A 15015-nucleotide genomic window follows, 5' to 3' on the forward strand; every position below is an offset into this window, starting at 1 on the left:
TTTCATATAAAAGGAACCAATCACAAATCAATTATGTGACGTTCAGTGCCTGGCTTCTTTCACTTAGCACGATGTTTTTGAGGTCGGTCCAAGTGCTGGTATGTTTCAATACTTCATCCCTTAGGGCTGAGTAACATTCCATCCAATGTGTACCCCACAATGTTTACCCATCCATCCCCTGATGGACAGTTGGATTGTTCCACCCTTTGGTTATTATGTATAACACTGCCACAAACACTCATGTACAAGTTTCTGTGTAGACATGCATTTTTATTTGTTGGGTATACACCCAGGAATAGAATTGCTGGATCATACAGTAATTCTGCTTAACTCTTTAAAAATCCACCCAAGTTTTCCATAGTAGCTGCACCACTTTACCCCCTCACTGGTAATGCACACGGGTTTTTATTTTCCCACATAGTTACCAACACTTTCCTTTACCCACTGAAGCCTTCCCAGTGGCTGTGAAGTGGCATCAGGAAGCTCTCCAGATGAGTTCCTTCCAAAGACGACACCCCAAGTCCCAGCCCTCACCAACAGTGTAGGAAGTGTTATTTCAACTGGTATTTGCCCAGGTAGATGGGTTAAAATGTCTCATTGTAGTTCAATTCTGTAATTCTCTTGGCATGAGGTTGTACACCTCTCTGCAAATGTGTAGAAAAACATTTTATAAGAGAAGCAGCTAAGATTTGGGCTAATTTTTCCAATGCACCCCTTCTTGACTCAATGAAGCACTGATTTCATCAAAGATTTTTCCACAAATGAACAGAAACATCAGGTGCATCCACAAGAGGCTATTAAGAGTTTATTATAAATTTGTTTCACGAGCCACAAGGAAATAAAAGGACTATGTACAGTCTTTCGGGAAACAGGCAGGGAGCTGAGGAGGGCCAAGATGACTCTAGGGCCTTGGTGGGTGCATTCCCGGGGGAGGGGGCCCTGTAAGGGAAACCAGACAATCCGTAAGAAGTAAGACTTGCAGAATAACGGTGAGACTCCAGAACAACGGCATAACAAACAAACAGGTCTGTGGTAACGTGGCCCCGGGGGCCCGGGCCTGGGCCTCTGTGGAGCTACTTTCATAACTCTGTGACCAAGGGTCAAAGAAGGCCTGAAGTAAGAGTAAGAAGTTTAGTCAGTGCCTGATCTGCAACTCAAATCCCCGTCCCTGTCCCAGCCTCCCGCTCCCTGCAGGATCCATCCATCAGAGGGGACGTAACGTGCTGACTGGAGGCTTACTTGGGACTGACCAGGTTCCCATTTGCGTTATAACACCCAAAAGCAGAAAACCCAGACTAGAGACACAGAAGTCACTGAGTGTGGCTGCGGGACATCTTAGAAGCCACTATGGCTTGGTGAAAAGAACACTGGTCTGGGAGGCTGGACACTGAGCTCTCACTGGGACTGTTTCCTTATCTGTAAAATGAGGGCTGATCTACGCCAGCATTTCTTAAATGGCAGTTAAAGAGCCCTGGCTGGTGTGGCTCAGTGGATTGAGCACCAGCCTGCCAACCAAAGAGTCGCTGGTTTGATTCCCAGTCGGGGCACATGCCTGGGTTGTGGGCCAGGTCCCCAGGAGGGGGCATGTGAGAGGTAACCCCACACTGATGCTTCTCTCCCTCTTTCTCCCTCCCTTCCTCTCCCGAAAAGTAAATAAATAAAATCTAAAAAAAAAAAAAAAAATACAGTGGTACCTCAGTACTTGTCATTAAATTCGTTCCGGAACTCATGATGAGTGCTGAAACTGACGAGCACCGAACAATGAGGTATTTTCTCTCGAGGTACAGCACCATGCCTCACACAAGTTTTGGCAAATGTGACAAGTCCCAAGCAAGGGCCAAGTGTTAAAACTTTTTATTTTTCTCCTCAAAATACAGTGAGTACAGGGTTTGATGAGTTCTGAGGCCAACGAGTACCGAGGTACGACTGTATATACTGAATAGTACAGCCAAGCCCAGAACCCCCTCTTACTTACTAAACACTACCAAACCACAGAGTGTAAGACAAGCCTTTCCTGGGAACCCTGGGAATGCATCACTTCACGTGCCCTGAGAATACTGCCTTGGACATTGAGAAGCACCCGGGTTCAGGGCTGCTCCAACTGTTCTAAACAGGAGTTAGGTCAATGTATAAAATGCTGTTCCCTCTTTCCCTTCTGGACTAAGTTGTCTGCTAAAAGTTCACTTCCCTAGGCTTAAGGCCTGAAAGCCCAGAGGGTATGGCCAAAATCTAATCTTCCCTCCACTTCCCATCCCAACAGGGCTCCAGGAAGGAAGTCCAAGTGACTGCTGTGAGCACTTACCTCGCATTCCTGGGGGAGGGGGCCGCATTCCTGGAGGGGGCATGCCCATCGGAGTTCCTCGTCCAGGGGGGATCCCCATTGGGGGACCCATGGGAGGCCTCATACCCGGAGGTGGGCCCATCATGCCTGCAAGAGAAAAGCCCCCAAAATACAGCTCAAGTGTCTGTCAAAAGGTAACAGAAAACCAAGCTGCCCACCAAGTTCTGAGACAGATGGACCATTCCACCCTCCCAGGATCCCCGAGCAAATGGGGACATGAGCCAAAGACGTGTGGGCCTCCCAGTGGCTCCTGTTCCTCGGTCAGTCAGTAAGGCTGGATTTCAGAGTAATCCTGCTTAACTATAAAAACTCATCATCAGTTTCAGTCAAGGTGTGTCTCATCATAAATCCAGCTCAGAATCTTTTCTCAATTACCAATGGTCTCCTTATGGGCTTCTCACCTGGAGGGGGTGCCCCTCGGCCTATTGGTGGGGGAGGACCCCCACGGCCTGGCGGGTACTGGGTTGGGGCCCCCGCAATACTGGCTGTGGCAGCAGCCGCAGCAGCCGCTACAGTGCCTCTTCCCTGTGGGGTCATCACCTGGGAGGACACAGGAAGAGAATTACGCAGAACAGTACATTCCATGCAGCATCCCGCTCTCCCCTCAACTCGGGAAAGAACAGCAAACACCAAATCTCCTAAGCTACAACTCGTGGCATCTGACTTCCTACTCAAAACCATCTTGCAAAGAAGATCAAGTTTAAATGCCCAATTCCAATCTTCTAGCCTAAGCTGAGGATACCCAACACAAATTATAGATAAGAGAGTATACTTCAAATGTTATCACAGAAACACTTTGCTCCAGTACAGACGACTAATACACCTTTCACGCATCTCTGCACTTCAATACCAGCAATGTAATTTCACACTGACAAGTTTTCCTTTTCAAAGTATTCCAGGAACAATACACAAAGCCCCGTGCATGAAATAGTGATGGCCTGACAGTCACAGGTTGGTCACTCTGGACTCTTCCCAGATTTAGACCCTCCCTCTATCCTTTATTTTAACCAGTAGACACTGGCGCCCTTCACCAACTCACCTGTTGGGATGGCCCGCCAACCCCACGAACTGGCCCGGCAAGCCCTGCAGGGGCCTGGGGCATGGGGACGCCAGCTGGGATGCCTCTGCCTGCAGCTCTGCCGATCCCGGGGCCACCAGCAGCTCCAGCAAGTGGCACTCGGGCAATGCCAGTCTGAAAAATGAAGTACATGCTAAAATGCTTGTAGCCTAGAGAATCACACATATACTTCAAAATGCCATTGCCTGGGGAGCCCCTTAGACTCCCAGGGCATCAGAACAACTCTCCACCTGGGTGTGATAACACCATCACTCCTTCACCTAAGATTGCATGCCCAGCTGTCGCCCCTGCAGCAGGCCAGAAGAGCCTAAAGGTAACTGTAGAGAAAAGTGCCACCACACAACCACCTATTCCCACTCCTGTGAAAATTAAACTGAATTCGGAAGGGTGTGGTAGTCAAGAGCACTTGACGACCTGGGGATTGTTTCCTCATCTGCAGATGATGGAGTGACAACGAAACTGGTTGTGGTCATGACGGTGTACAATGGGCTACATTAGAGTGATAAATTCCACTGGAAATGGAGATCAAGAGTTATGCATATGGAACCAAAAAATACGGTAACATCCCTTGCAGACATTTCTATTGGAAAAAGTTCAACTACTGTCCAAAAATCAGGAAATGACTATGATAAACTACTGTGTATTCACTTGAGAGAGAATTGTAGTCATTTCATTACCATGACTTATAGCAAGCAGAAAAATGTTTACATTAAGTGAAAAAGCAGAACTAGATATTACATGCATATTATGTGTTGAATACTAAAAAAATATATATGTGGACCAAAGAAATGTATTCCTTTGATGAAAAATGTCTTCAAATGAAAAAGAGAAAACAAATTTGGTTAAATTCTCTAAAGCCTGCTCTATTTCTAAATGTATTGCTAGAATGCCATTTATAGAACCAAGAATGCACTGGGATCAAGTGCCAATGTCATCACTTGCTAGCTGTGACACCCTGAGCAAGTTACTAAAACCCAGTTTTCATTTATAAAGTAGGAGTAATTTATCTCAAAAGATGACTGCGAGGATTAAATAAAATACTCAGTGCGCCCCGGCCATGCGGCTCAGTGGACAGGGTGTCATTGGACCGTTCACTGGTTCCTGGTCAGGACACTCACATGGATTGCGGGCCAGGTCCCCAGTTCGTTGCGTGAGAGGCAACCAATCAATGTTTCTCTTGCACATCAATGTTCCTCTCCCGCTCCCTCCCCTCCCATCTCTCTAAAAATAAGCAAATAAAATCTTAAAAAAAAAAATAAATAAAGCTTAAGCGCTTGGCGCACAGCATAAGCTCAATGATGGCCCTGCCCGGGCACCTGGCTCCGACTTACATCTTTGGGGGGAGGTCCCTCTACAGTCATTGAGACCAGGTTCTCCCCTCGAAGCAGCACCAGACCAAGGACTCTCTTCTCTTCTCTCTCTGCTTGTTTTGAGTTCTTTGGCCTGCAGACAGGTTTAGAAGAAACCAAAAAGCAAGTTTTAGAAAGAGGGTAAAGTTCATGTTCACCTACCTGAAGGCCTCCAAGGTTTTGTTTTCCACTCTCCTGACAAACGGCACATGAACTTTCCCTAAGACAGCTAGCTCCTCTACACAGTCCTCACAGGCTAACTCTGCAACCCAAAGTAGTTGTTTCCCATGCCAGGAGGATGCACAGAACAAGAGACAACAGTCCAGAAAGCCCAGCCCGGCTCAATGTCACTCAGCAACAACAGTCAGGTTACCCTTCCGCAGTCCTCTGCTCTCACTCTGTTCCCTCCCTTTGGCTTAAGATCTTGCCAGTGTCAGAAGGCAGCCAAAACAATTCCTCAGGTCAAGTGAATCTCACTCACCCCACTTATACGTGGGTTCCTTCCAGTGACAATTCAACCCCACGGGCCTATCACCACATTCATCGCTTCACACCAGAAAGAGAAACCATAAAGGGAAAGTGAGGGTTAACTACACAGGAACTACACCTCTGTCCTCAGAGCACAGAAACAAAGATTTCCTAGCAGCCATAGCCATAAAAGGATAAACAAAACATGAGTGTGAACTGGAAAAATAAACTACAACAACATAGGGGAACACAAGAAAAGCCCAAAATCAGTATACTAAAAATAAAGGAAAGAAAAAAGAATATACCTGAATTTAAAAGCAAACTTAAAGGTTTCATTTTAAGGCTATGTTATATTAAAGTAACAGTGATTTTCTGTGGATGGACATTTTTTTCCCCTTTTTGACTTATCTGTGTTTTTTTAATTTTTAAATAAAAGTACATAGTGCCCTTTTACCATCTTTAAATAACCCTTCCGGGCATTTTAACTTTGTTGTCATGTATTTTTCTGTATTTTTAAAAAGTATTTTCTAGTAAACACTTTTTTATTATCAGGCTAAAGTTAGTTTCATTTGTAAAACGAAGAGAACCGTCTGGCACAGCCCTACGCTGCTATGCTGGCCCTGCTGTAATGCACACACCGCACTGTGTGTCCTGCACTTCTTAACCTCCTGCCACAAAGAAACCAACAGCCCCTGAGGGAAGAAAGGGAATTCACAGCTGCTGACCACATAACATGCAATGCACATGGCAAAAGACAGCTGGATGAGCATGGAAATCACATAACCTCTTTGGGCCTCAAGATGCCTTCAATGTAAAAATAGAACAAAAAACTAGACCGCATAGTTTAGTAGGCCAGAAACTTAAGATCTGAGCGTCTTAATATAAGGGAGTTATCCAATAACTTATGGAACTATGGGAAAGTAGAAAAGTCCAATTGTTTCTATGAATGCCAAGAAAAATCACTGGCCCCAAACCCACAGGGGGAGCTGAGCACTTACCCTGAAGAGGGTCAGAGGCTTCTTAAAGCAGTTTCAGGCCAGGCTGCAATGGGAGAGCCCTTTAGGCTACAGCTTTACAAATAGGCAATGAGGCCAGAAAATCAAGCTCTCCCCCCTCACACACCTGTGGGGAAAACAGGAGAGCCCTTTACCCCAGTACCCAGGGGCACAAGAAGGAAAGAAACAAAAAGCCTAGCAGCCCTCCTTACAACCTGTAATGTGCTAGAACTACAGAGCAAGGCTTGCTGGGCTAAGGAAGGAGATTTCTTAGAGTCCAATGTCACCATTTCAATCTGCCCTCTAGAACAGGGAGAGCAAACCGACAAGCAGCAGCTACCTACATCACCACCTATCACTTGGACCACCCACCCAATCTCCTCCTCCCAATCCAACCCCCCCCCACAGCCCACTCCTCACTTGATCTTCCTGAATTCATCACAATCACATAGGATCAAATTCATATGCTTGTCGAAAGCCTTGAAGGTGCCAATGAAGATACGACCATCTTGCAGGATGCACCTCATCCTGTAGTCGATGTGCTGCAGCATCTTGCTGCTCTTGCCCACAGTCTGCAAGGAGAAATCAGCAGGGAGATTGAGCTCTTCTGGAACCACATACCCCTTAGTACTCCCTAAAAACTTCTGCTGCGGCCTTCTTTTCCGTGTGTGTGTGTGTGTGTGTGTGTGTGTGTGTGTGTCCATCTGTCTGAGTACAGCCAGTCCTTTTCCCAGGAATTCTGCCATGTCAGCCTGTGTTCAGCCTTGACCTCTGCCCACTACTGTTCCCCCCTTTCCCTTCAAATCATCGCAGGTTACAACTGCCTTTGTTTAGGCCAGGTACATTTCTGGGGTGAGCTTGTAGGATGTCTCCAAACTAATCCAACCCATCCACAGCAGAGATCAGCCAGCTGCCATTGTAAAGATTACTAGAGTGACTCCGGTGCTGTATCACACCCACACCTCACTAAAGGGACTGAGTAAAGGAGCTGGAATGGGACTGGCACTAAAAACCCAACCAATCAGAAGCTTATCAGAAAGGAGCTGACCACCCTGGAGGTGAGCGTGGAGTCTCCCAATGGAGAATTTGTGAGTGCCTCCAAGGCTGCCTTTGGGAGGGACACTTGCTTGTGGCCAGGGTACCCATCAGTCTGAACACAATGATCTTTAAGAATACATGACTTAATACACTTCTTAATTAACCCAAACACCTTTTCTGCTTTATAGTCTGGCTTACAACGTATCTTTGCTAAAACAGACTACGGAGACAGCACAGTGTGAACTGTCAGGTGCCCTGGGCAGTTATATTTCTCTGTAGAAATAAATGACCCAGCATTTGACCAGGTCATTTATCAGCCTCCCATCAATCTGATTGACGCTGACCAGTCTTAACTCCTCCAAGGGCCTTCTATGGGCCAGACCTGTGTGTGCTGTTTATCTGTGAGCTTGCACAAGAACAGGTTTCTGAACATTCGCATGTGTGAATCAGAACCTTGAACTTGTACCCTGGAGACCCAGGTTATGCGGGATGACTCTTTTAACTGCCTTGTAATCAATCACACAGCTCCAAGCCACACACACTTCAACCTTCATGGCAACATTTTTTGGTCCACCCTGTAAATAGCCAACCCATACCAGGTGGTTCACTGTATACCAGGCACTGGGACAAGCACTGTATATCTCATTTAATTCTCAAAATCAGCTCCATTATTTTTGCTATTTTACAGATGAGGCCACTGAAGCTGGGAGACGTGGGGTAGCTTGCCTTGTCTCAGGGTCAGGAAGCCGTGTTGGAACCTGATCAGCCTGAATCTAGTGCCTCCTCTTCTAATCAATTCCCCAAACAATACCCGACCTGGTTTCCCTGCCTTCACTTCACCCAACACACAGCACCTACAGAACAAAGTGACCTTTCTAAACACAAAGTTCATGTCATTTTGCGGGTTGAAATCCTTCAAGGACATGCCTCATCACCAGCACGATTAAGGAGCACGTAAGGCATTTAGTAACCAGACTCCTGCCAATTCTCCCCGTCTCGTCTTCCACCTCTTCCTCCCCATCCCATTCCAGGAACTTTCAATGCTTTGCTCTCGCATCCTTCGGATCTGTACTATCCCTTTCCAGCAGTATCCTCTAATCCTAAAAGCATTCTTACCCCGCCTCCCTCCGCAGCATTACTTTTATTTAATGCTGAATTACAACTCTGAATTATGTCAACTAGAAAGTGAACTCGGTGAAGAAAGGACACATTTCATAGGGCAGCTCCAACTCCTGAAGAGTCAGAGATATTCATACATACATTCTGAAGTTCAACTCTTCCTCCTAACAGTCTCATTCACCCTCCCGCTAGCTCCTCCCCATCTACTAGACCCAAGAATATTCTCCGGTTTTGGCCAGAAGCCCTTCCACCTCTTGCCCCATGTCCTTCTTGGGCACTCACCCCCTTCCCTAGTCCTCCTGCGGCTCTAGCGACTGCTCTCAAAATACAGGCACACATTTCTTCTGCAAAAGTTTACGATCCCAAGTACTGCGATAACAGCAGCGAGGAGACCCACGGTTCTACCCTCGCCCCCACCGAGCGACCCGGGCCTCCGTCCCGCAGTTCCAGCTCCCCCTCCCCCAACCCGCCGAACATCCAAGGTCCGGGTGTTTCGCGCCGGGACGCAGCGGCCGCAGTACCGGCCTTCATCACCATGAGCGGCCAACCACGGCTTTCCCCCAATCGGTCGCGGCTGCTCCCTCCAGGACAGACTCGGAAGCGCCGGCTCCGCCAGCCTGTGTCTCCTCACCATGGTGGCGGTTTTGATGGCTCCGATTCCCGCCGGATTCGCCTGGGTTTAGGCCTAGTCGCCCTCCGGCAGGCCGCTTCCCGCCACTGTTGCCGGAAATGCGGGTGTGGGGAAAATGGTGTCGGGTGGGAGCTACTTCCGGTCCCAGAGCCGGGCCGGAAGCTTGTTAACTCGCTGTGCTCAAAGTGGGGCGGGGCTTGGGGGAGGGATTTGAATCAAACTTAACTTCACTTGAACCGCTTTTTACTCTCATTGCCCCCTAGCCCGTCCCGGTACCGGCTCCGGCTCTTTAACTCGAAGTCCGCAACTCCCGCCACTCTACCCTGGCTCTATCCCGTACAGCCACTGTCTCAGTTTATACGTGAACTTGCTCGACGAGCTCCTGCCTCAGCAGGTACGCATTTGCTGATGTCTCTGCCAGGAATGTTGGTCCTCCGGGTGTGTGCACCGCTCTTGCCCTTACCTTCAAGATTCAACGTTTTCTCACTGAGGACTTACTTCCCTGGCCATCCTATTTAAAACTGCAATCTTCCCTTTCTCTATAACATTAATAGCTAACATACTATATGTTTTTGTCATTTTGTTATCCCTCCCCATTAGAATGTAAATTCCAACAGCTGGATTTGTGTGTGTTGTTCACTGCTGTGCCTAGAAACTGCTTAGCACAAAACAACGGCTTAATAAATATTTGAATGAATATTTCCCAATCAATCCCGTCCAGTTCTGTGACTTTTGAATGCTACTACACGCTCAGCTTTTTCAAATTTATTCCTTTAACCATGGGCTTGTCCGTTTAACTCTTGGCTTTAATATCCAGCCACCTGCATGAATGTCTACTAGGTATACTAAATTTAACTATGAAAATTAATTTTTAATACATGTGATTTTTTAAAAAATTATTGATTGATTTTGGGGGCTGCAGAGAGAATTTGTTGTTCCACTTATTTATTCATTCCTTGGCTGATTCTTGTATGTGTCCTGACCAGGGATCGAACCCTCAACCATGGTGTATCAGGACAATGCTCTAACCAACTGAGCTACTTGGCCAGGGAAAAACTACATTTTTTACTCTATTCACTCTTCTTCCCAAGACCACTTCTTACCAGTGTTCCCCATCTCAGAGGTTTCGCAGGTTAAAAATCAAAATGGCAAATTTGGCAGCATTCTTGACCCCTCTCTTTCTCCCATGTCACAATCAGCCAGCAAATCCTCGCCTTCAAAATGTTTTAGATCTGACTGTTGTCACCTACCCCCTCTGCTACCACTCTAGTCCTAGCCACCATCACCTCTGTCTTGGATAATTGAATGAGTCCCTGACTGGTCAGTTTGCTTCCTCTCTTGCATTCACAGCAGCCAGAGGGATCCTTCTATAGCGTGATGGGATCATATTAGACAATGTCATTGCCCTGCTCTCCACTTCCCCATAACTTCCCAGAACAAGTGCAATACAATCCAGCCCTGCAACCCTTTCCAACCTCATCTCCTCCACCATTCCCCTCATTCATCCTCCTCCAGTCATACTGGTCTCCTTGTTGTTCCTCAAACCTAGCAAGGAAAGCTTCCACCTCGAGGCTTTGTGATTTCATCCTCACACTACCCTAAAATGTATGTTATGTCGTCCCAGCTCTGTCGATCTGCAGATGATGAGATGGAGCCTCAGAGAGACAAATTATCTTGCTCACGGTGGCAAAAACAGGAATATAGTACTATCTGATACTAGCCTACCTCCTAACAAATCACTCACGCACCCATTTTAAAATGTGTTTAGTACCTACTGAGGCCATGCACTGTTACTGAGATACAAACTCCCTTCCCTGAAGGACTTTACGTTCTAGTGAGAAAGACAGACAATAAACCAAATGCATAGGTTAGAAAGTAACAGTGATTTGTAGAAAAGAGAAAAAGCAGGGCAGAGGGACCGAGAGTGATGGGTTGTAACTCTGGCCGATGGTCATGGGAAGCCTCTCTGAAGATTGCATGTGAACCAAGACCTGAATGAAGGACATTTGGACATTTCTTACAAAGGAATTCATACAGTACATGGTCTTTAGTGACCGCCTTACCTCACTTGGCATATTTTTAATTTTTGTTTATTTTATTGTTTTCCCATTACCATTTAAACCCCCGTACCCTCTTCCACCTCCATATACCCACCCCACCCCTCTCACTCAGCATAATGTTCTCAGGGTTCATCCACATTGCAGCACATATCAGTTCTTCATTCCTTTTTTTATCGCTGAACACTATGTCATTGTATGGCGATACCACTTTTGTCTACCTGTTCATCAGTGAATAAGACATTAAGTTGTTTCCGCCCTTTGGCTATTATGAATAATGCTGCACCAAACATTTGTGTGCAAGTTTTCATGCTGACACACGCTTTCATTTCTCTCGTGTTTGTATATACCTACGAGCGGAATCGCTGGGTTGTATGGTAATTCCGTTTAGTTGTTTGAGGAACTGCCAGGCTGTTTCCACCAGCAGTCTGTGAGGGTGCTGATCTCTCCACTTCTTCACTGACACTAGTTAGTAAGTGACCTAGACTGAGCCATCCTAGGGTATGTGACTGGTATTTATCACATTGTGGTTTTGATTTGCATTTCCCTGATGACTAATGATGTTGAGCATCTTTTCATGTACTCACTGGCCATCTGTGTATCATCCTTGGGTTATTTGCTTTTCTTATTGAGTTGTAAAAGTTCTTTTTGTGTTCTAGATACATGTCCTGTATCAGATATGACTTAAAAACACTTTCTCTCATTCCATGAGCTGTCTATCAAGAACATGTGTGAATACACCACCTTCTTGATAGTGTCCTGCACAATGGTTTTTAATTTTTATGAAGTCCAATTTATCTCCTTTTTCTTTTTTTGCTCATGCTTTTGGTGGCATATCTAATCCTTTGCCAAACCCAAGAGCATGAAGATTTGGCCCTATGTTTTCTTCTTCTCAGAGTTTTATAGTTTTAGTTTCTTACATTTAGAGCACAGGTGGCAAACACAAGGCCCATGGGCTGAATCCAGCCCTCCACTTTGTTTTATCTGGCCTGACACCTTGTTTCTACCCAGTGGCAGCACCGAGCTCTCGCTTAACTGTTAAGGAGTAGTTCCATTTACACAGTCCTAAAATTACATTCCACCTTTTGAAGGCAACCGTGAGGCTGATGTGGCCCCCCATGAAAATGAGTTTGACACCACTGATTTAGTTCTTTGATACATTTTTAGTTAATTTTTACGGATGGCATAAGGTAAGGGTTAGACTTTATTCTTTGGCAGGTAAATATCCAGTTGCCCCAGCTCCATCTGTTGAAAAAATTATTCTTTCCCCATTGAATGGTCTTGGCACCCTTGTGGGAATCCGTTGACCATGGACACATGGTTTTACTTCTGACTTCTCAATCCATTTCATTGATCTATACGTCTATCCCACTGTCAGTACCACCACTTTGCAGTAAGTTTGGATATCAGAAAATGTGAGTCCTCCTGATTTGTTTTTCTTTTACAAGATTGTTTAAGCATTCCAGATCCCTTGCCATTTCATCTAAATTTTAGAATCAGTTTGTCAGTTTCTACAAATAAGAAAAAAAAGAGGTGATGAATTCCAGAACACGGGGTTAAGTGGGCTACTCCCTGGGCCTTCAGTTAAGCGGCCCCAAGGTTCAGTCCAAATCAGTGATTTTCATCCTTTCTCATCCGATGGCACACATAAACTAATTCCTAAAATGATGCTGCTCTGACAAAAAATAAGATAATTTTTATTCATTCATACAGGACGGCTATTGTTGTGCTAAGGGAAAAAGAGGTCAGTGCCCCTGACTAAGTAGTCAGATACTGCATGTTTTAAAAACCCTCATGGCACACTGGTTGAAAATCACTAGTATAGGTCAAGGAGCAGCCAACTTTTTTTGTTAAGGGTCAGACAGTATTTCAGGGTTTATGGGCCATATGGTCTCTGAAGCAGTTACTCAACTCAACCAAGATACCATGAAAGCAGCTATAGACAATATGACAAATGTGGGTCCATGTTACAATAAAACTTTATTTATGGACACAGATATGTGTCCATAAATATTATTCTTCTTTTGACTATTTCAACCATTTAAAATGTAGAGACCATTCTGAGGTTGCCAGCCTTACCGAAAAACAGGGAACAGGCCATATTTGGCCTTCAGGCTATAATTTGCCACCCCCAAGTCTAGACCGTTAGATTTTTGTGTTTGGGTTCAGGGCCAGAGCCCCAGCTGATGTTAATAATAACCTTGACAAGCATTATTTCTTCGGGTTATGGGTTCACTGAATAATGCCATCAAAAGTTTGTGTCGCTGCCCTCATATGAAAACTACACACACAATTCACCTCTGTGTCAGTCTAGGTCCAATGAGGAGACAGACCACACAGTAATTTAAATGGGAAATTTAACGTAAAGAATTATACAGTGACAGGACAGTAACTAATAAATATTGAAACACTCTCAGCCAAGGGAGAGTCCTCAGGAAGGATCAACAAGGAAGAAGGGTTCCCTCCCCAAGGCTGGGGTTCAGCCCTCACTGGAGGTGTGGTTACAGCCCACTGATGGTGGAGAAGTGGGGGTGGGGGTGGGGGATTGCACAGGCCAGAGCTGGCAAGCAGGATAACCCTCTGGAATGCAGGCTGGCCAAAGGTGGTTGGGTGTGGACAGAGAACCGAGATGTTGCTATTGATACCAAACATGGACCCCGCAGTGTCTGTTCCCAAAGGGCTACATCAAATGAACCTATGAGGCACAAGTGAGATGGAGGCCCTCGCCAATGGGCAGGTGAGCGGGAACGTCGGAGCACAGCTATGGGCACTGCTGGAAATGCAGACTGGAAAGCTGCAGGGACCCAGTGTGCTTTTCTGCACAGCCTGGGCTGGGGCAGCTAAGGAGAGACCCTGGTGTGCACGCACGTGGAGCTGAAGAAAAGGGCTGGGGAGTTCTGGGCCTCTGCAGGAGATGAAAAGTCAGGGGATCTGCTTGTCAGGAAGCCAGTCCAGTAGGACCCCGGATTGTGTGCCCGTGGAGATGAAGAGAGGGTGTGGAAGCAGTGACCTGTGCTGTTTGGGCTCCTGACTATACCACCACTGCCTGAGCGGACCACTGAAGAAAACACAGGGTGGCCAATTGAGGGGTGGGGAGCAGCTGTGTCCTGCAGGCACTTAGCGTGAAGAAACTGCGCTGGTCAGGGAGTTGGGAGGAAAGGGTACTTACTCTTTAGGAGCCTGGCGAAAGAGCCACCTGAGCCAGGAAGGAAGACCCTGTCCTCCTGCAGTGTTGCTCCAGAGACCACTACTGATAAACCTCGTGCTCACTGGCAAAGGAAAAGTATTTCAAGGGCCCAGATTCATTTTCATAGATCAGGCAACAAAAAGTGAGTTTGGAGCTGAGACAGTATATTAACACGTGGCACCATCCCACATACACACAAAACACATTCCACCACATAGGTCAGCACAGTGCAGGCAGGACCTGGGTGGGGAAAGAGGACAGAGGTCCAACCTACCCTCCAGAGACGGCACTCTGCTGACGATAAACAGATAAGGTAGATAAGGTGATGCTGGCTTTCCGCTTGGATTCTCGGGGTGATGAGAACTTTTTACCTTTAGCAACTGTTTCTGCTGTTGGAAAGCTGTGTTTGTGGGCATCCTTTTAAATTCTCCCCTATCTTCCACATCCAGGCAATCACCGGTACTTTGGAAACAAACCCTATGCCACGTCTGGCTTCCCTGGCAGTCCACATTGCTATCTCCAGAGCTGTCCTGGAAATTTTGTCTGGAAATCTTGTCTGGGCCGTGACCACCCTTCTGACCTCCCAAATCTATCCTGGTCTCAGTGCTGTTCATCACACTTTATCTTTCTCTTAATTTTTCTCAGTTTCCCTGCATCATCCCTTCCAGATCTTCAACCCCCACATAATTCTTGTGATAATATGCTGGCAGGAAATCTGAAGTGTTTTCACAATTTTATTAATCAGACACAAC

At 46.3% G+C, this 15015-nt stretch overlaps 1 protein-coding gene across 2 annotated transcripts; it reads right to left on the reverse strand.

Moving 5' to 3' along the window:
• Nucleotides 1-779: 779 nt before the first annotated feature.
• SNRPB (small nuclear ribonucleoprotein polypeptides B and B1) lies at nt 780-9155 on the reverse strand. 2 transcript variants are annotated; one of them, XM_045833572.1, is made up of 7 exons: nt 9020-9155; nt 6652-6803; nt 4751-4862; nt 3381-3533; nt 2743-2881; nt 2303-2428; nt 780-939 (listed from the first exon to the last, which is right to left on the reverse strand). In XM_045833572.1, the coding sequence occupies exons 1-7, from the start codon at nt 9020-9022 to the stop codon at nt 902-904; spliced, it is 723 nt and encodes a 240-aa protein (XP_045689528.1). In that variant the 5' UTR covers nt 9023-9155; the 3' UTR covers nt 780-901. The 2 variants fall into 2 exon arrangements, with proteins under 2 accessions (XP_045689528.1, XP_045689529.1); XM_045833573.1 differs by lacking the exon at nt 780-939 and adding an exon at nt 969-1111.
• Nucleotides 9156-15015: the final 5860 nt, after the last annotated feature.

This window comes from Phyllostomus hastatus, unplaced genomic scaffold, assembly GCF_019186645.2.
Source record: "Phyllostomus hastatus isolate PE091 unplaced genomic scaffold, TTU_PhHast_1.1 phas_contig_17, whole genome shotgun sequence".
Lineage (NCBI taxonomy): Eukaryota > Metazoa > Chordata > Mammalia > Chiroptera > Phyllostomidae > Phyllostomus > Phyllostomus hastatus.

Bases quoted from the DNA above. Each gene is read 5' to 3' on its own strand.
- SNRPB (XM_045833572.1), bottom strand. The intron at 3,534-4,750 runs GTAAGTCGGAGC...TTCATTTTTCAG, and splicing joins AGGGACCTCCCCCCAAAGAT to ACTGGCATTGCCCGAGTGCC. The intron at 940-2,302 runs GTAAGTGCTCAC...TTTCCCTTACAG, and splicing joins CCCTCCCCCAGGAATGCGAG to GGCCCCCTCCCCCGGGAATG.